The following is a 27,860-nucleotide window of genomic DNA, read 5'->3' on the forward strand; positions in this document are numbered from 1 at the left end:
GATATTCACCATTCTAAAGTTGTCTTTGAACTTTTAGAAAAACATCTCTTTTGAAGAATGATATATTTGACAAAAATGCTCGGAGTCAACTTTCCTCTCTATATTATTACAAGCTTTGCAAAGATTACTATTCTTCAAAAAATCACTTTCATTTTCGTTTATCACACATTTATTCGGGTTGACAATATCACTTGCCTCTGTCTTTGAACTGTTCATTTCTATGAGTTCTGAGCCATTTCCTTCTTCTGGTTCAATTTGATCAGATGAATGATGGTCCTCCCTTTGTCCTTTTTCAGCTGTAACAAAACAAAATAGATACAAAATCAGAGCTCTAAATTTGATCCACATATTTTTTATTGAAAGGAGTTGAGATTTTGCCACAACTCTGATTTTCTAATCTCTATATCTTAGTAACCCAATGTCGTAGACCTTAGATATTTCAAACTATTAATACTTATAGATAAAATAATCTAAGTTTGTAATATCAAAGGTTTGCACCATAAGATTGCAAAGATATTGGAATCAGAAGATTTTAATTTGTGGCAAAAACTCAATTCCTTTTCATTAATTTTCCCTTTAGATTCTGCCCTGGAGCTTAGGATGTTTAAAGATGCTAAATAATTTTTAAAAAAAAATAATTATATAAAAGGTTGAGCTGAGAAATTTTTTAGTATAAAAAAGTCACTGTAAGTGATTACCCTAGTCCAGTTATTCCTTATTCCGATTCGGATCATGCATGATTGGTCAGAATGGACCAACCTCTAGGCAGCCAGAACAAGATGAAAAGTATAAATAAAGACAATAGACCGTAAACTTGACTGTACACTAAATGTAAAATCTCCTTCTAGTGAGAATAAGTCTATATGCTGGGTTTCCAATAGCAAGGAATTCCCGGGCTCGCAATTACGTACAAATAATCCACTTTCAACTGTGTATTCTGTAGACAGGATATCATGTAGAATCTACTACCTTGAGTAACAGACTGTGTATTCTGTTGACAGGATATCATGTAAAATCTACTACCTTGAGTAACAGACTGTGTATTCTGTAGACAGGATATCATGTAGAATTTACTACCTTGAGTAAAAGACTGTGTATTCTGTAGACAGGATATCATATAGAATCTACTACCTTAAGTAACAAACTGTGTATTCTGTAGACAGGATATCATGTAGAATCTACTACCTTGAGTAATAGACTGTGTATTCTGTAGACAGGATATCATGTAGAATCTACTACCTTGAGTAACAGACTGTGTATTCTGTAGACAGGATATCATGTAGAATCTACTACCTTGAGTAACAAACTGTATTCTGTAGACAGGATATCATGTAGAATCTACTACCTTGAGTAAAAGACTGTGTATTCTGTAGACAGGATATCATGTAGAATCTACTACCTTGAGTAAAAGACTGTGTATTCTGTAGACAGGATATCACAGGCTGGAGGGACTCTACTCTATATACAAATACTCCTGTGGGATGCAGGCGCCTAGAATAGTACAGATGATATATTACATTAACATCTGCAGTTTCGTAATCTTTCATCTTTATGTTTCAGTTTTTCTTTTTCCTTAAAGGGACTTTAAAGGAAAAATTAAAGGGGGTATAGGCTGAAAGCTAATCACTTTAGCTCTCAATCGCGACCCATGAAAGTTATATCTGATGTTCCTATCTCGAGAAATTGATTTACAACTTTGTCAAATTTATACGAAAATTAATATATATACAATTTTGTATAAAAGTAGTGGGTTTAAATAGATCAAATTCAGCAAATAAGCAACCAATCTGAAAACGATGATATCTCAGAGAAAGCTAATTATTACTTAGGTTTACTCCAATTCTAATTTTATATTTGTAATTTCTATTTTTGATAGATTTAATTCATAATATTATTTATACGTCAGTATTACTTGACCAGAAATTCCACCAATGGTCGTGCAGTAAGGTGGTCACGTGATACAGCCACAGGCGGAGACACATGACCAGTATACTGCTCTGCTATTGGTAATAGTTCTGGTCACATGATTTAAGTTTTAGATTTTCTAAATTTTACATATATGAACTTTCGTATAATTTTAACACAGTTTTATATCAATTTCTGGAGACAGGAACATCAGATAAAACATGGGTCGCGATCAAGAGCTAAAGTGATTAGCTTTTAGCCTATACCCCCTTTCATTTTTCCTTTACAGTCCCTTTAAGTCCTATTAAACCAGATGAAATAAGTTCAATATCAAATGTTCCGTTAATAGTTTAATCTTGATGTTAGTCATCAGAAATCATAATTAATAGAAAGTAAGAATTAGTTGAATAAGGCAAAGATACTTTAACTTAACTGGTAGTGCATGCTCTGTTGAAGTAAATAATGAGATCAAATATCCATTATTTCAACTACTTTTTTCTATCAGTAAATTCAGACCCTGGCTTATGTTTACTGGAGGGGGGGGGGATACTTAGGGGTAAAGTTTATTTAGGTTTACAGTGGTAGGCACAATGAGGACAACTTTTATATTTAAGTTTTGATATCAAACAAGATTTTCTCCAAAATACAAGTTCACAAGTAAGTAAAGAGAAGCTGTTAATTAATTCTATGTTTATGATTATCCATTCGGTTTGAAAGCTTGGTAAAAATAAAAATTTTATCGGAAGTTGACTTGAATGTATTGATATACATGACATACACTGTAGTTGCATTCCTGCTCAATTAAATTGAACCATATGGATTTTTATTCTCATGGTGTGAGCTAAATTATCATTTTAAAATTGAATACACAAATTGTACAACCAATTTTCCTAATTTTGTGCCTGTTTATTATTCTAATTTTATCTAAGTACTTTAAAATGAAAAAAATGAAAATGTGTCTTAGTTATGAAGGGGAAATGTAAATCACATTAATATATCCTGATGGCGCCATTATGAGATCCTATTTACATATTCATAATTTCTTGTTGGCATCCTTACCGAATATTTAGAACTTGGTACTCCTCTGTTATTCCAGGTTCCTCTCCACACTCCTCATACGGAGGGGCATCTTTTAGCTGTATAAGTTAGTATTTGTTTAAATTGTAAAAGAGCTCAAAAATTTATTGATTGCATTGTTTGATCCATTAAATATTATCATTTTATGCAAATGTAAATGGCCCAGGAATTGAGTCTTTATGACATACTCTGATTTTCTAATCCATAAATCTTTGCAACCCAATGTTTACCTTAGATGTTTCAAATTCTGAATTCTGGTAACCAAGATATTCTAAGTTTAAAATATCTCCGGTTGCAAAGATGAAGGGATTGGAAGATTTTAGTTTGTGAAAAAGACTTAATTCTTTATCAATTTTTTTTTTTATATTTTCAATGGTTTCATTGATTTTATTATTTAATTACTTTCAAACAAATTGAAGAGTATAATAGTATTTTTATGAAAAAGCATTTAAATCAAGTCAAAAAAGTATGATTAAAATTGAGCCATTACCCACCTTGAGTTGTTTGGTTTTTCCGCAAGATGGCAGTGATGAGGTAGCCAGATTGTAATCTAATTTTCCAAGTAATCCATTACTTTTTAAACTTTCAATGTATTCTGTAGATTTGAATAGATCAAAATAGACCAAAATCGATTTATTTCTTCTAACAAATTTTAATATATATTTTTTTCAGGATAAAATTAAAAATAGATAATGATTATCTTTAAAATCAATTTAAATTTTTATTGGTATTCCTGCTTTTGATTAATGTATACTTTGGATATTGTAAATTATTTCTAAGTATCCTTTTTTCATCTAAAATTTAAGCTATCAATATTAATAATAACTTTAAATATATTCAGTTTATCAAATATGATTTAGGATACGTTCCTTGTTGAAAATCAGAAAAGGTCTGAGATTTCTGTTGACTCCCATTCAAATCTTCAGTAAGAATATCTTTTATTAGGCAGGCTTCTGAGGAACTACTAATTGACTGGGAAACTGGAACAGGTGGAACAACTACAACTTCTGGAACAACTGAACCAAGGTAAATCATCGGACTTCTTAGTTGGGGATCAAATTTCAGATTTCCTGGTTCTGTATTATAGCTTTGGGTTGAGCTCTGAAAATGGAGTTATTGAATTATCGGTGGATTTAAAAAAAACAAAGTTTAAGATCTAAATTCTTGTCTGTACTTCTGTAAATTTTCTTTCTTGTCTCTGCTTCATAAATCTGTAAACCCCTTCTACAAAATAAATCCCCAAATGAAAATTAAAAGTTTCAATTTTTTATTTTGACAAAAGTTTAAAGGGTATTGCTTGGTTGAATTGAAAATTTGGTGTCAGTCCCTTTAAATTCTAAATAGTTTTGTTGTAGTCACCTTGTATGAACTGATTGCAAGGGATCTCCAGAATCCAGGTAGAGTCCAGCAGGGATGGCAGCATCCCAAAGTTTTAAAGAAAGCTCTGAAATATGCATTCTTAACTAAACTAAGTGTTTTGGTTTTAAATATTTTAACAGCTGTTTTATCAGAGATTTGACCATCCAGGGAAGACAATGGCTTTCTTCATTTGCCAGTAAACAGCTGACTTGTTCGTTATTTGACATTTATTACAGTTTGGGCTCAGAGAAAATACTTTTGATTTAACAAACCATCCTTACGCTTTTGGATATGTATAAGCTTTGCAATAATAATATGTTTTACTTTTACTTGAACTCAATAGTCTGAACCCACCTTCTAAGCTCTCTACTACAGCAGGTGTAGATGACAGGGTTCATAGCGCTGTTAGTCCACCCCAGCCAGGTAGCTATACCCAGAACCAGTTGCACATCCTCAACAAACATGGGATTTTTAAAATGTGCACACAATGTAGAGACAAGTGGAGTATATAGTTTAACCAAGAAAAATTTATAAGATTTAAGGAAAAACTAAGCTATAACAGGAGAAAGTTGGCAAAACTTTTAAATTACAAGATGTCTAAGATTATAGATGGCTATCATGATTAAATCATTTTTATCACACTTTAAATATTGGTTAATTTCAAATACTGGACTGAAATTTTGATTTCAGACTATGTAAGGTAAATTGGGATAGTATGCCAATCAAATGATATTTGTGTGAGCATGAATAATTACATTGCTACAATAATTAAAGATGAGTACCATGATTAAAGATGGCGTACCATGATTAAAGATGGCATACTATGATAAAAGTTTTAAAGCCAATGCTGTAGCTGAGCTGCAATAATAAAGCTAGGATTTCTTCTTACCTTGATGCATGAAGGACAGAATCCTGCCACAATGTTGATCACAAAAAATGGAAGCCAGGAAATTATGAAGACACCCATCACAGTTCCTGAATTTTTATTTAACTATAGGGTTTCCAGTCATTATTACCTTACGCATAATTACGTGTAATGACATGCAACACTTTCTTTCACTTACGCATTACACAAAATGATGTGTTAATTACATATACGAAAGAAAGTCAAGTTTTGCATAATTAAAGCGTAATCATATGAAATTAAGTAATACAAAACCATTCTGTAATTACAAAAACACATATTAATTCTCAGAATTGATTACAGCAGGAAAAAATGTGTAAGGATATGTGCGCTACAACCATGTCCAATCTGATTGGATAATTTAAATACTTTCAGATTGAAGTTTTGCTAATTAGGCATAGTTAATTCAAAATTTTGCAAAATTACTTTGTAGACATCGTGCAAAATTACAGCGTAATTTTGTGAAATAGATTTTTTGCTGATTACCCGTAATTGTTACAAAATTTTGCTAAATTACCTTATAAAAATCACTCAAAATTACGCTTTAATTTTTGCAAAATCAAAGTTTTGCTATTTATGCGTAATTATTATAAAAAATTTCGAGCAATTACTTTGTAAAAATTACGTAAAATTGAAGTTTCGCAAATTACATGTACTCCTGCAAAATTACAAGAAATGAAAATTATTTTCCGTAACTGCACGTTATTTCGAATAAGTGAATAATCTGTTATGTTGGAAACCCTAATTAAAGATGAAAATGTCCAACATTATCCCAAACCTTTGAAAAACTTTATGGTGTGAAATTGTAATGCAAGATTTATATTTTTACAACTGATGCCTGATCGAAACCCAGTCTTTGCAAAACTTGTTAGTGTAAAATTTGTTGGAACATTTTTATTTTGGAAAAAAGAAATCAGAATAAATGAGCTAGCATCTTTCAGTCACATATTAATTAAATTTTTATTTCAATATTTTAAAACATTTTTACTGCCTGATTCTTAATATTTTTGGAATTAAACTTACCAAGAGTTTTAGCAGCTTTTGCTTCTTTGTTGAATTTGGCTATTTTCTTAGAAACCATATTTTTCTTTTTCTAATTGTTTTTCTTCAAAATTTGTTAATCAGAGAATTAAAAAAGAGATCAAAAGGATTCAAATCTTAGCATTAGAAGGATAAATTTTTCTTATTTTCTATGAACAAACTATTTACAAACTTTAAGTTGAAGATTTGAGTTTCTTCTGCAACAGCAACAAAATAAACTAAAATAAGTTGAATAAAATTTTTAATACCAATGTTTAAAAAATATAAATCTTAAAGTTGAATTTTATCATTTTTGAATATTTTCCTGATCTTTAAAATCTAATGGTAGCCTGGCAATACTTCCCCTTTTCGTGTCCAGATTATGATAAGGGCCTAAAAAGATTTGAGTTCATGATTTATAAAAACAATTAAAAAATAGTTGTAGTAATACCAAATGTAATTTTAAAAAAAAATTCAGTTGCCTCGGAGCTTCAGCACAGTCAGGTGCTTATACAGTACTCCTGGTTTCACATGGCTGAGCGGAATCCTGTGTGGAATAAGACATAGCAGAACACCCTACTTGGATAAAAAGAAAATATTAGTGCAGAGAGAGAGGTGTTTTTCTATGCTTCTCATTCCCCACCTTCTCGCCAGAAACAAGGAAAATTGTAACATTGAAAGTAGAATCTTGATAGTTTGTCCACCATGCACTATGATACTGCAATACTCTGCCGGCTGCGAGGAAAAGATTGCTGTAGAGGAGGCCGTAATTTGAAGTAAAATAGTGGCAACTCCTCATTTTTATATACATGCAGTGTAAATCCAATGGGTAAACTTTAATATGCTGCAGAACTTTGAAAGAGTATAAATCCAGGAGAAAAAAAAGGGTTCCTTGATACCCTGCCTTCCTAACTACTCCAAATTTCCAACTCCTCTTTTTTTCAAAAACAGCATTTGAAATTGATTTCTTAGTGGGAAAATGTTGTGGGCTCCACTTTTAAGATCACTAGGCCTAACTTGGATTTGGACATGAAACTTAAAGTAAAGCTTTCATAAACCTACAAACAAAAACAAGAAGAAAAACAGGAAAAATGGTAGGGAACTCTTCTATGATAAACTCTCTCCTAGTTTCTTGTGGCTGAGCAGAACCCTGTGTGGAATAAAACATGGCAGTACAGCCTTCTTAGAAAAAAAGAAAATAATAGTGCAGAGAAGAAGGGGTTTCTCTATGCTTCTCTTCCCCCTACCTCTTGCCAGAAACTTAAGGAAAATGGAAACACTATGATACTGGTATATACTCTGTTGGCTGCATGGAAAAAAATTAATGGTGACATAATTTGAGATAGGGCTGAAAGACGTCCCCCAACCCCCTCCATTTAACCTCCAACAGAAAATAAATCAGAAATATGTGTTTGAAGTTAAATCAGCTCTAACCTTCAATCAGTTTGTCACGTCAGGCATTCTTAGATAGGCTAAACAACTAAAAAACTGCAAACACATCTGCTCTACTACACTTCAGACCTACGTATCATCTGCTGTACTACATGTTTGACCTACGCATCATCCACTATACTACACTTCTGACTTACTTTACTACACTACAATTGAAGCAGAGTGTTCCAATAAATACTGGTTTCGACAAAATTTTTATTTTCTTTCAAAATAAATTTTTCTGTTAAAGATTATAAATTCAAAAATAAAAAAAGTTAAAAATGGTTATTTAGAAAATTTTATACAAACTAAGAAAATTTAAATGTTATTTTCAAATGTGTAAATGAATTTTTGGAAAATTTCAATTTTTCAGAAAAATTTCATATCATCTCTGAAAAATCCAAATTAATGACTAATTTTTTCACCATTGTCGTTAACAATCCTTATAACAAAGGGTTGTTGTTAATGGTCTTAATAAAGGGTTGTTTTTGTTTTTTCTTTGTTGTTTTTAAAACCATGCTATCTTTTTTCAAAACAGTGAAAGTTTGATCCATTCCCTACCTAAAGACCAACTACTTGAAGAGTATGTTACTTCTAGTTGATCACTACTTGTTGAAGGAGGGTCTAGGGCTCTTCCACGATGTACTCTAAGGGTTACATCATTAAGCCCCCCAGTACTGGAGCTAAGTAGTAATATATTACTGTTGCTTCAAGCTTTTCACACAATTTTTGTTCAAAGAAAACTAAATTTTATTCTTGACAATATTTTAATATGTTTTGACATATTTATTCATTATGATTAGAAAAAAAAATTATTTGGGGGGTTGTAGACTTAAATGAGATTCTTGAGGTTCTTTTTTAAGTAAAATTGCAGGAGTAACTTAAATATAAAATACATTAAATATTTTTGCTTCACAACAGAAATTGAAAAACTCAAATTTAATTGAGGGAAAATAGCATAAGAGATACTATTGTTTCGTATTTGCTTAAAAAAGGTTGAAACTATCAGTTTGTTAGTTTTGCCCCTTCATTTTTTTTATTGGCAATGATTTGTTAGTTTAGAAAAATAAAAAATGAGACATAACCTACCCTCCTGCAGTAATTTTCAAAATGCAGCATAATTAAACGTTTTGACTTAAAGAAAACATTTTTCTTTAAAAACATTAAATGCTAAGGATACAAACCAATTTTTATTTCTAACAGTGGTTGCAAGTAATGTAAGTAAAAAGGCGTAAAAGGAAATAAACAGTAATAAATTATTTTCCTTTGTTGTCGTGTTCCAGTTCTTAGGCTCATACTATAGGCCCGGGCAGCCTAGTAAAGTACAAAGTCTACATCAAAATGGTTTTCTAAAAGTAACTGTAGATTTTGAATTAACATTTAAGAGATAGCAAATGAGGCATAAAGATTTTAAACCTGAAAGGGACTGCATAGATATAATTTGAAGTACCCTTAGTCTAAAGAGTGGTATTCCTGATTAACAAGAGAACCCTTGAAACATTAATCTGATGAAAAATGTGAAAGATAGCGTAGGTTTTCCTTTAAAGTGATAACTCTGTTAAGTTCTTCATCTTCTGAAGCAAGAAACATGTCAATTTTGTAGAGAAATCACAAATAAAAATAATCAGTTTGAAAAAACAAGAACATGGAATTCAAATACATACTTTGTCAGACAAAGTTTATTCGCTTTGAAAACAAGACATACCACTCTTTCAGTGAAATTTGAGTGTTATTTTAAATTTAACAATCCTTTGTTCTCAAATTCTTTTTATTGACGATGAATTTAAGATCTTAGTTGTTGTAAGGAAACAATTTTAGTTATTTTAAAAATCTATAAAATTTTCAATTGATATTAAACTTGCAGTAACTTGGAAAGGAGAAGGGTAAAGAAATGCAATAAAGGGAAAAGATAAAGGAGTAAAGGGGAAAGGGAAAATACAAAAGGTGTAAAGACAAGGGGGAAAAAGAGGAGACCTGGAATGGGAAAGGTTTTTCTTTAATTTTGTGTGATTTTTAAAATTTTCTTAAGTCCATAGCCCAACTTCAGCAACATAATTAAATAAAATTACAAGGTTTACAAAACCGTCAATTTCAGTGACCAAGTGCTTCTAACATTTTTCACAAAATAAATTGTTTCAATTTTCAGCCTCATAGCTTAAAGGGACTATAATAATCCTAATTTCAAACAACCTTCCATTTTAAGAGGAGCATTCCCACCCTAGTATGATTAGTAGTAATTCAGTCCATTTGATATCGCCGCTAAATTTCTTTATTTTTCTCCTATTGGTGGATTTTTTTAAAGATAGATAGATAGCACACTATCGCTATTGGTCAAAAAATCGCGCTTGTGTTTTATTGGATAAAAATCCTAATGGACGGGTGAAACTAGGGTGTTCCCTCTTCAACAGTACCCATTTGACCTTTGACTGATCAACAATGTTGGATAAATCAATGTTAATATAATAAAATGCTTTTAATTGCTTCACTCTAAGTTTGCAAGCTGTTGTATTTTTTAGAATATCAACGGTTAATTTTTAAAAATTAGGAGAAAATATAAATTTACTTCAGAATTTTTGAAAGGCTGATAACATAAAACAATTGATCTACTCTCAAGTTGGACAAGGAACAGATTAGCTGATTGAGTTCAGACAGTTGTGATTTAGAGGAAATTAAGCGGGGTTTGATATGTTTGAACAGAAAGATCTCCTTACTTGATGAACAGTCAAAGGGTTCAAAGGTATTGTAATCAATCGGGCATTACCCTCTTTGCATGGAGGGTCACTTGAAATTATACTTACTGTCCATTTACAGTGATTGTTAATCTTTTTTAATATTCACAATACCCAAATTTTTGGATTAGAAAGCACATCTAAAGTCTTTTGTCTAGTGTTCTTAACCCTCATGAAAGATGTTACAAAGGCTCTCCGACAGGTAGAAAACATCTTTGCACATTTTGCATGAAAATTTCACATCTTAAATGCTTCATTATGAAAAATATTTTTATCAGAGTACAACTCCTTTTTTTTATTAGCTATCCCATTATATGAACTTTTAAAAAATGAAAAAGACTTCCTTCTCTTTTTTGCTCATTATTTTGTGCAAGCTCAAAAGTAGATGAGTATCAAAGGTTGTAAAGTCGTACCAATAGCTTCACATAAAATAAACCTTTTTTTGAGAAGTTTAAAGGGACTGTACCTGATATATCTTTATATATGTAAAGACCATGACTCCAAGGGGAAGGTAAAAGGATACAGAACTAGAGAATATAAGATATCCAATGTTCTCGGTAAACTGGCAAGTCCAGGGTGGAGGGGGTCCTGCAATTATCAAATAATTGGTTAGATTTAAAGGAACTGCAGTAGACATATTTTTAAGTGACTCGCGTATTTTGATTGCATGTCTGACAGTTAAACTCCTAAAAGCCTCTCAACAACAATTATGAAAAAATCATAAACCAATATTAATTAGAAAACATGTATTTTGTTCATTGTTTCCAATATGTTTCTTTTATACCACAGTGGTAGGTGATTATATAAATACAATGAAGACGACTTTGGCTTTTGAATTTAAATTAAAATCAAGCTGTTAAACAGGATGGATACACGTTTAAATCATAAAAGTCACAAAAAGCTGCCAATTAAAAAACCTTCTTTTTGACTACTTATTAACTTGCAATTTGAAAAAAAAATTTGTTAATAATCGAAACTTAATTAGAAAATTTGTCTTCATTGTATTGATATAAACACCTACCTCTGTAGTAAAAATTGCCGTTATATTGCTATCAATGATTTTTTATACATGTCAAGATTCTAAAAACTGTTGTTTAAAATGTCATCACGATTTAAAGTTAAGGGACTGTTAAGATTTTTTTCTAGAGGTACCACCATAAGGTTGCTTTATCTCTATTCCCTCCAATGTAAGGAAAATGTTTTCCCCTGAGATAAACAGATAAAACCTAAAAGAATGGCACTGGTTATAGAGGCTAGAGTAACGTCATATAAATTTTCATCTATCCATGATAAGGGGACTGCAACATTTTCCATTCATTGGAGCGCATAGAGAGTAAGCAACCTTATAATACAACCTTGGCTCAGCTTCACTGAGAATAGAAATGACAGGCGAAAAATAATATTAACAGTTTAATTTTTAATTTTTCTGTAATTTTCCATGTAAGTGAAAATATGTAATATAGTGCATATAAAAATGGACAGAAATATGAGTGTATTAGTTGTCTTTCAAATATTGAGAATATGTTTTCCCAAGAAGATTATCAAATCAATGTAAGAACACCAAAAAAAAACGAAAACAGGTATTATTTGGAAAATTATTAAAACCTCATACAGAAATAAACATAAATGTAAAGTTAAGGATGGGCATGATTTTTTAAAAATTAAAAAAATTTGTTTCAATTTGGGTTTTAAAACTAAAGAAACAGAAAAAATAAGTTTTGAATAAAAAACTTTTGTTTTTGCTAAATTTTTCATAAATTGTGTGCAGCAGTTGTTAGATTGCACAAACTCAACTTTATGGTTTCATTTAAAATTTTAAAAGCTACCTCCTGTTCGTTTTTTCTTTTAAAAAAATTGTTTCATTTTGATTTATTTTTATTTTTAACAAAGCAATCAAAGTTGGTACCTCGTAAATTGCCCAAAATACTTGAACAATCCCTTTAATTGTTTCTAAATCTAGCATACCACTTGAAGTTGATCTCCACCAAACTATGGCTGGGAAGGAGATGATACAAGAACAGATCCACACAAGGGAGATCAAAATTCCAGCTCTCCTACAATATTAGGGAAAATGACATTATACAGCGTATTCTAGACCAAACAGAAGACAGAAAAAAAGATAGATAGATAGCATTAACACCAGGAAGCCTTTCTATTGGTCAAAGGTGTAGTTTTACTTGTTAAGTAACAGGGATACTCATACAACACTACTTTTAAATTGCATATGATAGTGTGGTATTTGAAAACTGATCAAAAACTGGCTTATTGTGAAGAATCTGATAGACCACGTTTCTCAAGTCTGGACTTCCAACCTTGCCCAAGATGAACCTCTAAGTTATTGTTGTCATAAAACTTCTCTCTCTCAGTTATGAAATGTCACAGCCAAATCTGTACTTAACCCCACCTTAGTTCTACACTAAGGATGACTCATCCTTGTTCTTCATACATAATAGATATGGAAATTTTGAAATAATATTATATCAAGGGTGTACACAGAAATAAATCTTGTGAGGGGCCAAATATGTGCAAAATGCAAAATTTGAACTGTAAATGTATAACATTTGGCTTCTTGGATACTTTAAAGGTACACATACAGTCCAATTACCTTGCAATTACTACTTTATCTCTAATTTAAACAAAATTAGCAGAAAAAAGCAAACTAATTTTTTATGCTCTTCACAATTCAGTTTCAGATTTTAAAAGTGTCCCCCTAGCTTCCCCCCCTCCCCCCAGTGTACACCCTTGTATTATATATGAATACATTGTATTATATTTCTAAACTTTTATTGAGAAAGTGTACTTGATGAATTTTCCAGACTTAAATATCATATTTGGAAATCAGACAACCCACTCATAGTGGAGAGTATTTTAAAAATTACTCCTACAGTCTTTATAATAAATCACCTGTCACTCATTTTGACTGGATACTTCAAAGGATCTGTTATAGCCCAGTATCTATCCAGGGATATAACACAGAGGTTTAGAATAGAGGCTGTTGATGCAAGAACATCTGCGCAAACAAATAAATAAAAAGTTTCCTTCAGTTTTCTGAATATCTAAACTGTTTGTTTAAAGTTTGAGAAACTTGGATGCAATTTTTAACAGAAGTTGCTGACACTGCACGCTAAGCAAATTCGAGCTTAGAGGGACAACATCAAAGCAATATTTAATGTATTTAATGTTGTTCCAAATCAAACGAGACCCATGAGAGTTCTTTCTAATGTTCCTGTCTCAAGAAATTGATATAAAACTGTGTCAAATTGATACGAAAATCTATATATATAAAATGTTGCATAAAAATAGTAGGTTTAAACGGATCATACAAACGGATCGATACAATTAATAATATAATAAATATGTCCGTATCACGTGACTAGAACTCCCACCAATGTCATTAGTAATAATAAGCATATTTCATTGCATCCTAACCATTAAAGTTTGAGGCCTAATATTTTTTTTAATGAGAATTGGCCTTAAAATCTGAACTTTACGGGTTAGGTTAAAAATTCCTTTTTTATTTAAATGGTCTGTGAACACTGTACAAATATCTTTACAATCTCATGTTCATTGGATTTGATAAAATAATAACTTGTATTTAAAGGTCGTCCTCCTATTCCGCAATTTTCTGGTTTTCGCACTGTGTATTATAAAAGGATCAAATTAATTTATTTTATTTTTCCTAAACTTTGCCAGATTTCACAGCCTAGAGGCCCAAACATCCAGGCTTTATTCAGCCCTAAAATAACAGTTTAATATTTTAACTATAACATCCATCCCATAACAATTTTACTTAAAACTCTCTTTATTCATAAATTATAAATTAAGTTTTGATAATCATCTGTAAATGTATTTTATCCAAAATTCGGATTTCTGAATCTGATGGGGGTCGGAAGAGTTAGTATTTTATTTGCTTTTAGCTAATTTCAGATATCATTATGGCCAACTCATTTAGAAAATTAAAAATTAATTTTCATACATTTGTTAAAAGTTAGGATATTTTGCGAGACCTGGAAAGTTTAAACTATTAAATTATTAAATTATGCAATTTTATTATGAATTATAAAAATAAAAAATAAAACCTAATTAAATATTTTTAAAATGAATACCTTGCTTAAAAATATTAAAAAAAATTTTTTTAATTTTTTAATTTTTAACTTCTTTTTTAAAAATTGAAGAAAAAAGAGTTTAATGCATACTTATTTGTCCCCCACTCCTTCCAGGCTCCACCCCATCAAATTATATTGATAAAATAAAATAGTTGGATAAATCAAAGTTACCTTCAGACGTGGCACCAAAGGGCATTACAACAAGACCTAAAAATTGATAAAAAAAAATATCTTTAAATATCTAAGCGACAAAAATGAAGTATACCTTCTTTGAAACATTTAAAATCATCAATTTTCATATTTTAAAAAAAAAACTAAAAAAAAGTCTTTGCCATTTTTGCTTTCGAGAAGTGTATGCACGCTTTATATAGCTAAACTACGGAATCACATCAAATACTTAAAACTCTACAAATTGTGATACATTTTATGGTATTCTTTTCCACTCAGGTTTCAATATCAACGTTGCTCTTTTTTTGAATTTTTTGGCTGAATTAGTAGGGAAAATTCTTATGAAAATTTTTTTTTTATCAAAACAAACAATTGAGTTCTCACAGACAAAATCTCAAATAAGATCAAATCATAAATTCAAAATGAAACTACTAAAAAAAGTGAAAATAAAATTCAAAGTTTGAAACTATTAATGAATTTATTTCCTGAATATGAAGCATCTCTATTTAGATATTATTCATAGAACGGAATTAGACTAAAACGTTGTTTGAATTTTTACTGCATGCACAATATAAATTTAACACACTTGAATCAAAAGTTGGCTTAATACACTTGATACACACTGGTGTAGGGAGGACATTTCATAGAAAGGACATTTTATAAGAATGAAATTTTATGGAAAGGACATTTCATAGAAAGAACATTTCATAAAAGGGACATTTCATAGAAAGGACATTTTAAAGAAAGGAAATTTTATGGAAAGGACATTTTATAGAAAACAAATTTTATAGAAAGGACATTTTAAAGAAAGAAAGTTTAATAGAAATGATCATTTCATTGAAAGGACGTTTAATAGAAAGGACATTTTATAGAAAGAGCATTTAAAAAGACAACATTTCATAGAAAGAATATTTCATAGAAAGAACATTTCATAGAAAGAAGATTTCATAGAAAGGGCATTTCATAGAAAGGTGCATTTTATAGAGATGCCATTTTATAGAAAAGACATTTCATAGAAAGGACATTTCATAGAAAGGACATTGGATAGAAAGAACATTTCATAGAAAGAATATTTTATAGAAAGAACAGTTTTTAGAAAGGGCATTTTATAGAAAGGCCATTTCATAGAAAGGACATTTCATAGAAAGGACATTTCAAAGAAAGGACATTTTAAAGAAAGAAAAAGTCATAGAAAGGACATTTCATAGAAAGAACATTTCATAGAAAGGAAATTTCACAGAAAGGCCATTTCATAGAAAAGACATTTCATAGAAAGGACATTTTATAGAAATGCCATTTTATAGAAATGCCATTATATAGAAAGGCCATTTCATAAAAAGGACATTTCATAGAAAGGACATATTTCATAGAAAGGCCATTTGATAGAAAAGACATTTCCTAGAAAGAGATTTTATAGAAAGGAAAAGTCATAGAAAGGACATTTCATAGAAAGAACATTTCATAGCAAGGACATTTCATAGAATGGAATATCACAGAAAGGCCATTTCATAGAAAATACATTTTATAGAAAGGACATTTCATAGAAAGAACATTTCATAGACAGGACATTTCAAGGAAGACACTTCTTAGATAGGACATTTTAAAGGCATGCATTTTTATAGAAAGGACGTCTATGAAATGATCGACCTATAAAATTTATATTTTTAAATGTTCTATCTAGCTATGAAATGTCTTATCAGTTAAACATTCTTTCTNACAACCATTGTTAAACCATCCTATTTAATATTTTTGTATAAACAAGTTCAGTTATTAGGCAGTAAGTAGAGTCATATAGTCTGATGGTTATCAGAAATACAGTGTGAAACTTTCTGAACGGACAGTCAAGTTCAGTTATTAGGCAGTAGAGTCATATAGTCTGATGGTTATCAGAAATACAGTGTGAAACTTTCTGAACAGACAGTCAAGAGGTGTATTTTTCAAAGCAATAATTGATGCATGAGAACAATATTCTCTTAAAATAACCGGTATATTCCTAGAGAACGTTTTTTTGGGTCTTTAGAATGTGTGATTTTTAACAGAACTGGGAAGAAAGTGTCTTAACTTGACCTAACCCGTGGCCGCAGCGCTCGGCCCCCTTGCCTGTCCTAGCCGCAGCGCTCGGCCCAGACAGACCCAAATAACCTTAGTTCCATAGGGAAGAATATGAATTTATTTTTAAAAATCTCTTAGTTTAAATTCAGGTAAATTGTAAAATCGATTATTCTTTTGTAAATTATTTACTATAAATCTAAATTTGAGATAATTTACTATAACCCTTCAGTAAATAATTTACTATAACCCTTCAGTAAATAAAATTTTGAAATTCACAGATATAATGTTAAAATCAGAACCCAATCAACTATATCTTAAGAAGTAGTTGAACTGCAAAGACGTAGTTGAACCACTTTTCTGGTGTGTCTGTTGTCAGTTTTATGGTTTTCCACTTTAGGTATAATAACTAACTAATGAAACTAACCTACAAGAAGNTATAACCCTTCAGTAAATAAATATAACCCTTCAGTAAATAAATATAACCCTTCAGTAAATAAAATTTTGAAATTCACAGATATAATGTTAAAATCAGAACCCAATCAACTATATCTTAAGAAGTAGTTGAACTGCAAAGACGTAGTTGAACCACTTTTCTGGTGTGTCGGTTTTCAGTTTTATGGTTTGCTACTTTAGGTATAATAACTAATATAACATAACATAACTAACCTACAAGAAGATCAGCTACTGCTAAAGATGAAATTAGATAATTTGTTGCAGAGTGTAAACTAGAATCCTAGATAAATATATGTATGTTATTATTAATTATTATTATTATTATTATTATTATTATTATCAATATTATTATTATAATTTCACCATAACAAGTTACATTCGCCTTTTTTTAGTACATTTCTCATTACTAGTAAAATAGGAATACAAAGTGATAAAAAGTTTATCAATAAAAATCGTCTTATAAAAAAAGTGATAAAATATCAATTTTCCATATTTATTTAAAAGGTTTATGCTAAAACAAAATTTTTTAATTGACATAGTTTATAAAATTAAATAAAAAAACTAAAATTATTCCACACATTGATTTTTTTGCCAATATCATTCATCATTACCTCCTTTCTTCCCTTGATAATTATAATTCAGTATTCTGCTAATGAGCAAATTGATTGTCAGAATAATTAATTATTTAAACAAGATAAGAATAATTGATCACTATCTAATGAATATATTTGGTAAACATATAAGATTAGTAATTTAGGATGCTTGGCGTCCTATTTTGTACTTTGCATTATTTCCTTTGTCTACTAACGTTTTTCCATAAGAACTTGATTAAAGAAATGGAATTTAAGATTTCGCAGATTCTTCAGTTTTCTTTGGTGGATTTTCAAAATTTTCAATTTATGTGGTAACAATAATTTTGGTTTATTCAATAGTTTTCACTTTTATTAGATCCAAACAAAACAGAAAAGGTAATCTCGTGTTGTACGAGATGACTTACATTTTTATCAAGTAACTAATCACAAACTGTAATTGTCTAATTTTTTTTATATTAGACGATTTAAATCAATATCTATAAAGTTTGAAATTTCAAAAGTTTATTGATATTATATTTAAAAAAAAGAGATTTATCTGAAACTGTAAACTATCTTACATGATGTTTACAATAAATTATAAAACTCAAAACGGCAGAACCGAGAAAACCCGACCCGAATGACAAGTCGAAATTTAATATTTTTGCTTGGAAATGTGTGGATTTTAAACAGAAAATTTGGCGAAACTGCTTGTTTTCAGATGTAATCAATTATATGTTTCAATGTGAAGAGCCGCGAGGAGCCCTGAAGCCTTGAAAATTTAATTTTACTTACCCTAAATACTGTTATTATAATGAGAAGATTTCCGCACACAGTGAATGTAGATATACCGTAAAGAACCAGAGCTAAAATATATTTTTGTATTTATTGTTATTCCAAAAGAAACGATCTATAAATATATTGCATCCAAAATGAAATTATTGAATTATACGATCAAAATACAGTTTTTAATTTCATTAAAACATGTTTAATTAACCAAAGATGCGCCTCAATTTGCTGAATCTATAAGGGACTGTGTCTGTAACACTCCATTAAAAGAGGGGAATTCACAATTCACAACGATAGTTTTCTCTTGAAAATTGAATTTGTGAATTTATGCAGCAGAGTCGATGAAGGAAATTGCCAGAGTTCTATTCTAGAAAGCGGAAAGAAAATATCTTCCATGTTGTTGTGCACATAAAGGATTAAACTTTAAAGGGACTGTACCCGTAATTTGAAGTGACACTCCATACAAAAATGGCAATGCCTGATTTACAACAGTATCCTTCGTCAAGTATTAATTTGGATATTAATGTTTATAATTTTGAGAATTTTTTTTTTAAGTGTTTAAGTTTCTCTACAAAAGTGACAAGCTGTTAAGGTTACTTTTGTGAATCGGGCATTGCCATCTTTGCATCTTTCAAATTACGGTTACAGTCCCTTTAAGGTTGTAGTTGTTTTAATTAGAAATGTTGTGAAATGCAATAAAAACTGAATTAATTGTTGTTGCAGCTGTCAACAACTTGGCAATAAAACTTCTCAACTATTTATGTATTTATATATCTATGTGCAGTATATAATCCCAGGTCTGTCCTAGCCATAGCGCTCGGACCCTAGCCTGTTCTAGCTGAAACGCTCGGCCCCCTAACCCATTCTAGTCGGAGCGTTCGGCACCCATTACAGCCTACGGCGCCTAACCTAACTTTTTGGAAATTGCACAATTGGCAAATTGCCACCTACAGTACATAAAAATTGTCAAGCGTTACATAAAAGTTATCAAGCGATACATAAAAGTTTTCAAGTGGTAAAAACAGTTGTCAAGAGGTGCATTCAAGTTTAAAGCTATAGTAGAAGTTGTTAAGCGGTAATAAAAATTGTCAAGCAGTAATAAAAGTTGTCAAGTAGTACATAAAAGTTGTCAAGCGTTCCATAAGAGTTGTCAAGTAGTACATAAAAGTTGTCAAGAGGTGCATTAAAGTTGTCAAGCTATAGTAAAAGTTGTTAAGCGGTAATAAAAATTGTCAAGCGGTAATAAAAGTTGTGAAGCAGTACATAAAAGTTGTCAAGTAGTACATAAAAGTTGTCAAGCGGTGAATAAAAGTTTTCAAGCAGTACATAAAAGTTGTCAAGCAGTAATAAAAATTGTCAAGCGGTACATAAAAGTTGTCAAGGAGTACATAAATGTTGTCAAGCGGTACATAAAAGTTGTCAAGGAGTACATAAATGTTGTCAAGCGGTACATAAAGTCGACAGTCGATTCAAAAAGTTGGATAGCTTGGCGAATTATATATCAAATGAATAAGGTTGGATAAATAAGCAGAATATTTTAGATATTTTCTTAAAAATAAACATTTTTTTCTGTTTAACTTTAAAATACGTAATTTAAAGTGATTTTCGAGTAAATAAATGTGAAGTATCACTATCACTAAGGATGTTTATTCCAATATTAATCATTTTTGGATTTTTTTTAAGGATGTGAGTTTTAGATTTTAAAACCTTACCAAGGCCTAAATGATCCATGCGTGGAGTTTCCCATCCTAATCTGGTGTCATTTTCATCATCACTTTTATACAACCATTGTTAAACCATCCAGAAAATTAACAGATAAGATATAATTCCAATATCTTTACAACCTGATGGTGCAGACCTTTCATTTTTCGGTGATTCAGAATTTGAACCAGCGCCAGCGCGATTTCTGAAATTAATGAAATTCGGTCTTTTGTAGATAAAATAGTTTAAGTTTAAATATGAATGGAATAAAAAATTACAAAATGTTATCTGATCTAAGCAATTCAGGGAAAAAGATAACTTCGTGATTAAGGTATTTTTTTCTCAAAAAAATTAATATAATTAAAAATAATAATAATAACAGCAAATCCACCATAAATACAAAAAAAAATAAGTAAAACATTTATTTCTAGACTTGTCAATTTTGTGTCATGTGTCATGAAAGCTTTGTAAAGGGAAGAAAATAATGATTATTTAGTGAAAAAAAAAAAAAAAATATTTGACATAGTTCGTTTATTAACATTATTAACAAGCTGATACTTGAATGTGACAATCTAATATATTTGGATTAAAATATAAATGTAGATGGACAATTTCTTATTCATGTTACCATATCTTTCTATCTACCTATGGTAGAACGTCTAAAATATAAAGATAAATGGACAATTTCTTATTCATGTTAGGTACAACTATATCTTTCTATCTACCTATGATAGAACGTCTAAAATATAAAGGTAGATGGACAATTTCTTATTCATGTTACCATAGGTACAACCATATCTTTCTATCTACCTATGGTAGAACGTCTAAAATATAAAGATAGATGGCCAATTTCTTATTCATGTTACCATAGGTACAACTATATCTTTCTATCTACCTATGGTAGAACGTCTAAAAAATTGACCAAGAGTATCATTTTGTCAAATTCCAGAAAATGTGGCGCTTGATTTTAACAGTTAGGGCCGCAACATAAATTGCCTCGCAAGCACCCAGGACTAGGGTTGAATCAAATTTTTAAGTCACTAATATCGAGTGCATTTTTCAACTTCAACACTTCAACACTTCAACACTTCAACACTTCAACACTTCAACACTTCAACACTTCAACACTTCAACACTTCAACACTTCAACTTCTCTTGGAGGCCCGAGAAAATTGCTGGATAAGGCTGTTTTCAAAGTTTTTGCATCTAACAGAACTTATATCTGTGTTTATTTACAAAAAACTGGTTTGAATATTTACAGAAAATGGGAAAACATTGCTATATCAATTTTGCTATATCAATTTTGGTCGCATTGATGTTTCGTTACAACTGCAACTTGAATACAGATTAGTACATGAGTACATGATCAGTACATGAGTACAATATGTCAACAATGCATAAACTGATTTTAGGGCTCGGATACTCTATCAATTAGATAGTATAAAGGGCTCTTTAATCTATATTAATGTATAACACAATAATTAAGATCGTGGATAGAAACCCCGGTCGTTTATTTTAATGAAATCTATATATAAATTTGGCTTGTCTCTGTCTCTATTCAATGAACGTCTAAACGGCTGAACCGATCGGGCCCAAATTTTGCGACAGCTCCAACCCAGGGACACTCAAAAATGAAAAATTTTGCCTGAAAATTTATTAATGTTATCAGAAAATCCACAAAATTTTGAGTTTTACAACTACAATGAAAATATGGCCGCTTGATAAGCAAATTGATAAGCTGATAAAATACTATAAGGTGCTTGACCCTCTCGTTCTCTTAAATTTTTGGCTCTGAGAGATTATTTTTGCGCTGTATAGAGTTTAGAATGTATATTATGAATGTTGAGTATGGTTTAATATGTTCCTAAAAGATGAATTGAGGAACATTACTGCACTTCTTATTTTCTTCTGGAATCTCGATTCTAAATTGAAAGAAAAAAATATTAATTCTTTAAAATATCGCATCTTTTTAGTCCTCCTTTTGTTAAGGATTGGAATTTAATAATAATATTTAATCCTTTGTGCAGGAGAAAATTTTAGATTTTTCTGAAATCTGAACTATAGTTCAATAGCTCATTAAAATACGTTAAAAATGTTGTAAGAAACTGTATATACTTAAATACTTAAAATACATTGCCCAACAAAAGTCTACATTGAGTGGGTGAAAATTGGTATACTTTTAACCAGGACCTTTAGTTTATATATATATATATAGTTAATGTGTCTTGTTGTTTTTTGGAATAAAAGTAAAAAAGAAATATTTGTTTGTGAGTTGTATGTGAGCTGCAATCATAAAAAAAACAATATAATAATCTATTGCTTATCCTTATATGTCCGCTATAGCTGGCCTAACGGCTGGGCCGAATGGACTGACATTTTTTGAGGGAATCCTTGAGTACCCTGGGGGTGACATAGGCTAAAAAATATCTATTTTTTTCAAAAAAATAATTTAAAAAATTCTACAGGCAACGCCGGGCACTTCAGCCAGCATAATTTAAAATAAGATTTGTATGAAAAAAATTAATCTGTATAATTGTAGAAATTAAGAAAAAATGTAAAAAGGAAATTATTCAGACGAATCTGAAATCTCAATTTTATATGCAACATCATTGTGTTTTTTAGCAACAAATATCCTACAGGGTGTCCCAAAAAACATTGGAATTCAGTGACGAATTCGATATCGTTTTTGTTATAAATTAGGATTGTAATACCTAATTTCAAAAGAAATAATATTATTATGTCTGCTAGAGTTTATTTTATGAAAACGGTAAACGACTGTAAAGATGTGTCTATAATGTCTCCGCAAGATGAATAGTGAAGACGGACAAGTTTACTCTGATACTATACTGCAATTTTCAGCAGTACAGCAATACTATAATGTATACTTCAATTTCCTTGTTTTACTAAGTACAACCGTATGCAGTCAAAACATAAACAAACAAATTGTAAACATAGCAGACGAAACTCTTACAGATTACAGCTTTCTCAATAGGTATCACTATACTAAATCAAAGAATTATTTAAAAAGACGATATCGAATTCGTCACTAAATTCCCATCTTTTTTGGGACACCCTGTACTTCCGACGTTAAAAAAGCCAAATAAAAGGTTGAACCTTTTTTTAAATAAAATAAAAGAAATATTTGTATGTACGCTGCAGTTTTATAAGATATAAAAATACAATATAAGATTTGTAAGAAAATAAGTAAATTGAATAGTTGAAGACATAAAGAGAAAGCGTGCTAGGAGAAAATTATTCAGACATTTCTGAACTATCATTTTTAAATGTAGAATTATTGTGTTTTTTAACAAAAAATATCCTACTTTTGACGTAAAAAACAATATTAAAAGTTGTTTTTTAGAATAAAATAAAAGCAATATGTGTATCTAATATGTATTTAACTTTAATTACCTTATTTTTGTTACACAATCATTGTTTTAACTACAGACACTATTCATGACTAAAAATACACTAATCTGAAAACTGACAATATATACGTAAATTCTTCTTAATTATAAACGTCTAGGAATGTTAAGCTTTCTAAGTTTATTTTGTATTCGCTTGCCAATCACGCGTAACTAAACAGAGCCAAGTTCGTGTACAAATTAAGCCAATACATTTAGATCATCGTGCAAGAATACAGTGGGAACCAAAAACTGTTCAGTGCGAAGACGATATTAAACAAACATATGGATTTTAATATTTTTGATTTTTGATGTTGTTTTTAAACTTTTTACCTTAAGCTTTAAACTCAACTTAATAAGTGAAATTGGCACTGAACAATTGATAGGTTATATATTTAATTGGACTATTCCTTTTCCACACTTGTATTCCGAGTCCATTAATGCCTGATCCAATCAGGGTTCAGTCATATGTTTGTTGTCTATTCTGAACCAATTGTAATTGCATGGCGGTAACATCTCTATCTTTCTATCTATACTTGTCATCCCATTAGAGATAAATCTTTTGATCGGCGCTAAACAGTAGATGGAAATATTTACTTCTACTGAAACTGAAGCATTTCCGCAATTCAAGCGGTATAATGGTTTCAATTTTGTACTTAAGTTACGTAATTAGCTTTTTAATATTGAAACATTAGTTTAACTTCTCTCATTAAAGTTTTAGATTTCTTAAGTTTTAGTTTAAGATTTCTTCTTGGAAAGACTAATTCGAGTTTAAGTTTAATTTGAATCATTTAAGTGTTAAATTAGATGATCAACCATTTTTTATTAATTAATTGTACACAATTTTTACAAAAATCTTCAAGGGATAGTAAGCGTAAGTTTAAGTAACCCTCTATATATGCAATGCCCAAATCACCTTTCGAAACCTGTATCGATCAATAATGTGGAAGATATTGTCGTTTTTCTAGGTTTATAGGTGTTTAATTCTGATAATTCCTCAATGTTTTCCTTCAGTAGAAATTTAATAGATTTTAAATTATAAATAGGGAAATTTAATTGAAACTTTCTATCAGACAACGCTTTTTAGGGTGCATTTAAAATCGGGTATTGCCATCTTTGTATGGAGGGGTCACTTTCTTGAGCACTAACTGGTGGAGGTAATAGAATCTGCCCCCANATAAATATTTATACTGTTTTTTTTTCAAAGTTTTTGGCAAGTTATTTACAAAAAACTATGAAAAAAGAATATTTAAATTTTTACAAATTTGTTGCACATTTGTCAAATTCTTTATGATTAGCTCCTACCTCTTGAAAAATGAGGCTTTACCCGCCCCATCCGAGAAAGACGCCTCCCCCCTCTCGGACACGTTTATTATTTTATTGCCCCTAGCTTGCAATTAAGAAATTAGTTTGGCTCCAACGAATTAATTTAGAATAGGAATATGGGTTAAATTTAAATTTTTGAATATTAACTTTCTTTAAAGTAATGAATGTGTAGTAGTGTGCATAAGTTTGGTCTTTTTACTAAATTAAATATCTAAATTTATTTAACTAGATACCTGAAGATTTAATTTAATCTTTCTAAGCTCAGCTCAGGTATAGTTAATGGATGGATAGAAATATTCTATCCATAATTAGTGTGAACCCAACTATGGGTTTCTTCAACTTGTATATAGACTCAGTCCATGAGGATATTGAACCCCTAGTATGTTTGCATCCTTAGTAATATAACAGGTTAGGTTGGCAACGGTATTCCCCTTTCTTATCTTGGAGATATCAAGTTGTTCCTGTTTAAAGGGCGGTTTCAAGGGCAGCTAGGGTAAGATCGATGCTGGAGAAAGGAGTGAAATCTTCTGCGTTTCAATTGAATACTAAACATAATTAGCTTAAATCATGTGACAAACTTAAATTACGCTATACAATATGGACAGAGATAGATTAACTGCAGTTATATCTATTCTCTTTAATGCTTTAATTACATACCTTAAAGTTTAACTGTGCAGTAAATATAGAATATGATGGTCTTAATCATGTGATATCAATAACATCGTAGGAATTCGAGCTAGTGTCTGATTGACATCGATAGCTCATGAGATTGTGCGATTTAGTATTTACTTTAATTAAGCAATCATGTAATATCAATAACATTGCAGGAATTCGAGCTAGCTTTCTGATTGACATATATCGCTCATGAGATTGAGCGATTTGGTATTAAATTGAACTTAGCTTAAAAGATAGCATAGGTCCTCGTTGAATTATACAAGTTGAGATACGGCTGGTGTACAAGCCTGAGAGTTAGTCCCATATTATTGGTTGCTTGTGTCCCTGTGTGGCATTTAGAGCTGATCCTGGTTGAATATAGAGTCTGAGATGTGTCCTATGATATTGGACGCTTATGTCCATGCGTGGCATTTAGAGCCGGTCCTGTTTGATTGTGTTAACTGATAAATCTGGATAGATACGCCTTGAGTAAATTGTTATGGAGTAGGTATTTGCTACATGTAAATATAGTTTGTGTGCAACCATGCTTCACTATTCCACTCAATTATGGCTTTTTACTACTGAGTTCTTTTCAAGTCTATATTAGAGCCATATTAATTTAGAAAGGAATTTAACATGGAAATAGAAATTTGCTCTCTGACAGTGCGAATTTCAACAGTATATACATCCAGATGTCATTTGACATCCTTATGAGGAGGGGGGGCGTTATAATATTTACAGCTATTTTACAGGGAAGTTAATGGAATCTTACTTTTCCAAGATTTCCCGATCGAGTTTTTTTTAAGAAAAATTGGCCGAGGGAACCCGTGGTTAAGTATAATTTTTAATTTCCCGAAAATGTTGATGTACACAATTTTATCATCTTTTGAGATGAAAATGCGCCAACTATTACACGAAAACTAACGTCATCTAACTTAACCCTATCCCTGCTGGGGTACTTGAGAACTAGGATACGCTGGGGGGAGGAGTCATTTGACCCTCCACAAATATGACAAATGATACATCATTGGATGCTCTACTTTTAGAATCTGCAAACAAAATAAGCGAATTTGCAAAAATTGATTTTTTTGCAAAATCTAGCTAGTTATAATACAGTGAAACAAAAAATGTCTAAAACATGATAAAATATACAATTTTGAAAAGTCCTTGACCATGCCATTTAAAATATGGAAAAAAATTGCAAATTTTTAGTAACCATGTGAGTAATTAAGAAAAACTGAAAAAGGGCAAATTTCTTTTGACGGGTTGTATGCAAATACTTTGCAATAATTTCTTTGCAATCCGTTTCCATATGTCATATGCTTTCCAAAAAGCTAAAAATTATCAAAATCTGAAAGTAGGTAAAAAAAGTGGGTTTAGTTTGTTACAGGAAAAAGTAGTCATTCACGCTCTGTGCATTTAGTATAAAAGCCCGTCTTANAAAATGGTCGTTTTTAAAACTCGTCGTTTCATTAACAACAATGAATCGTTATCATAATTGTCAATAAATTTTTTTTTCCAAAAACGAGTTTTTAAAAAAGCGATCGTTTTAAAAAAAACAATCGTATAAAAAACGGTCACAAATCGTTTTTAAAAAAACGATCGTTATTCGTTTTCTGAAAGTTCAAAACGAGTGGGTCGTTTTTAAAAACGATCGTTTTTTGCCGAAAACGAAACGATCTTTTTTGAAAACGACCCACTCGTTTTGAACTTTTAGAAAACGAATAGCGAAACGATCGCCATTATTTCTTAAAATAATTATATCATTTATACATTTAATTATTTGCGCGCAACATTAAAAAGGAAAGCAGCAATTTAGAATTTCGAGAATTTTTATTCATTTTCATTGGTAGATTTGCAAAAATGTATAGCGTTGAATTTTATTATTAACGTGAAATTTATTTTAATTTTTCGGGAGGAATACATCATTTTCAAGGCTTTACAGTGTGTTTAACTAAATTCTTGGAGAAGATTTATACCGATAAATTATGCATAATAATCTAGTGCATCCAGTTTAAGAGGAAACCACAGAGAAATATTATATAGAGTGGAAGTAAGATTTCATAAAAAAGGCAAAAGTTCATAAATTTCTATAAATTGTGCAGAATACATGTGTATGTTGTCTGGACAATACGGTTCAATAGTTAACAACTCTCAACTAAACGCTACTATATGCAATCTGGTTCAATAGTTAACAACTCTCAACTAAACAC

General features: G+C 30.5%; 1 protein-coding gene across 1 annotated transcript; it reads right to left on the reverse strand.

Annotated features, from left to right (window-relative positions):
- Window positions 1-23,782, reverse strand: LOC111706379 (dopamine receptor 2). Its single transcript, XM_023479240.1, has 22 exons — window positions 23,675-23,782; window positions 22,128-22,185; window positions 20,275-20,336; window positions 18,569-18,639; window positions 17,418-17,484; window positions 14,703-14,738; window positions 14,105-14,161; window positions 13,330-13,435; window positions 12,391-12,479; window positions 10,892-11,013; window positions 8,961-9,010; window positions 8,258-8,379; window positions 6,591-6,658; window positions 6,269-6,338; window positions 5,231-5,316; window positions 4,696-4,793; window positions 4,342-4,426; window positions 3,852-4,083; window positions 3,477-3,532; window positions 2,965-3,041; window positions 1,400-1,491; window positions 1-296 (listed from the first exon to the last, which is right to left on the reverse strand). The coding sequence occupies exons 2-22, from the start codon at window positions 22,148-22,150 to the stop codon at window positions 34-36; spliced, it is 1,932 nt and encodes a 643-aa protein (XP_023335008.1). The 5' UTR covers window positions 22,151-22,185; window positions 23,675-23,782; the 3' UTR covers window positions 1-33.
- Window positions 23,783-27,860: the final 4,078 nt, after the last annotated feature.

The sequence above is a fragment of the Eurytemora carolleeae genome, unplaced genomic scaffold, assembly GCF_000591075.1.
Source record: "Eurytemora carolleeae unplaced genomic scaffold, Eaff_2.0 scaffold640, whole genome shotgun sequence".
Taxonomy (NCBI): Eukaryota; Metazoa; Arthropoda; class Copepoda; order Calanoida; family Temoridae; genus Eurytemora; species Eurytemora carolleeae.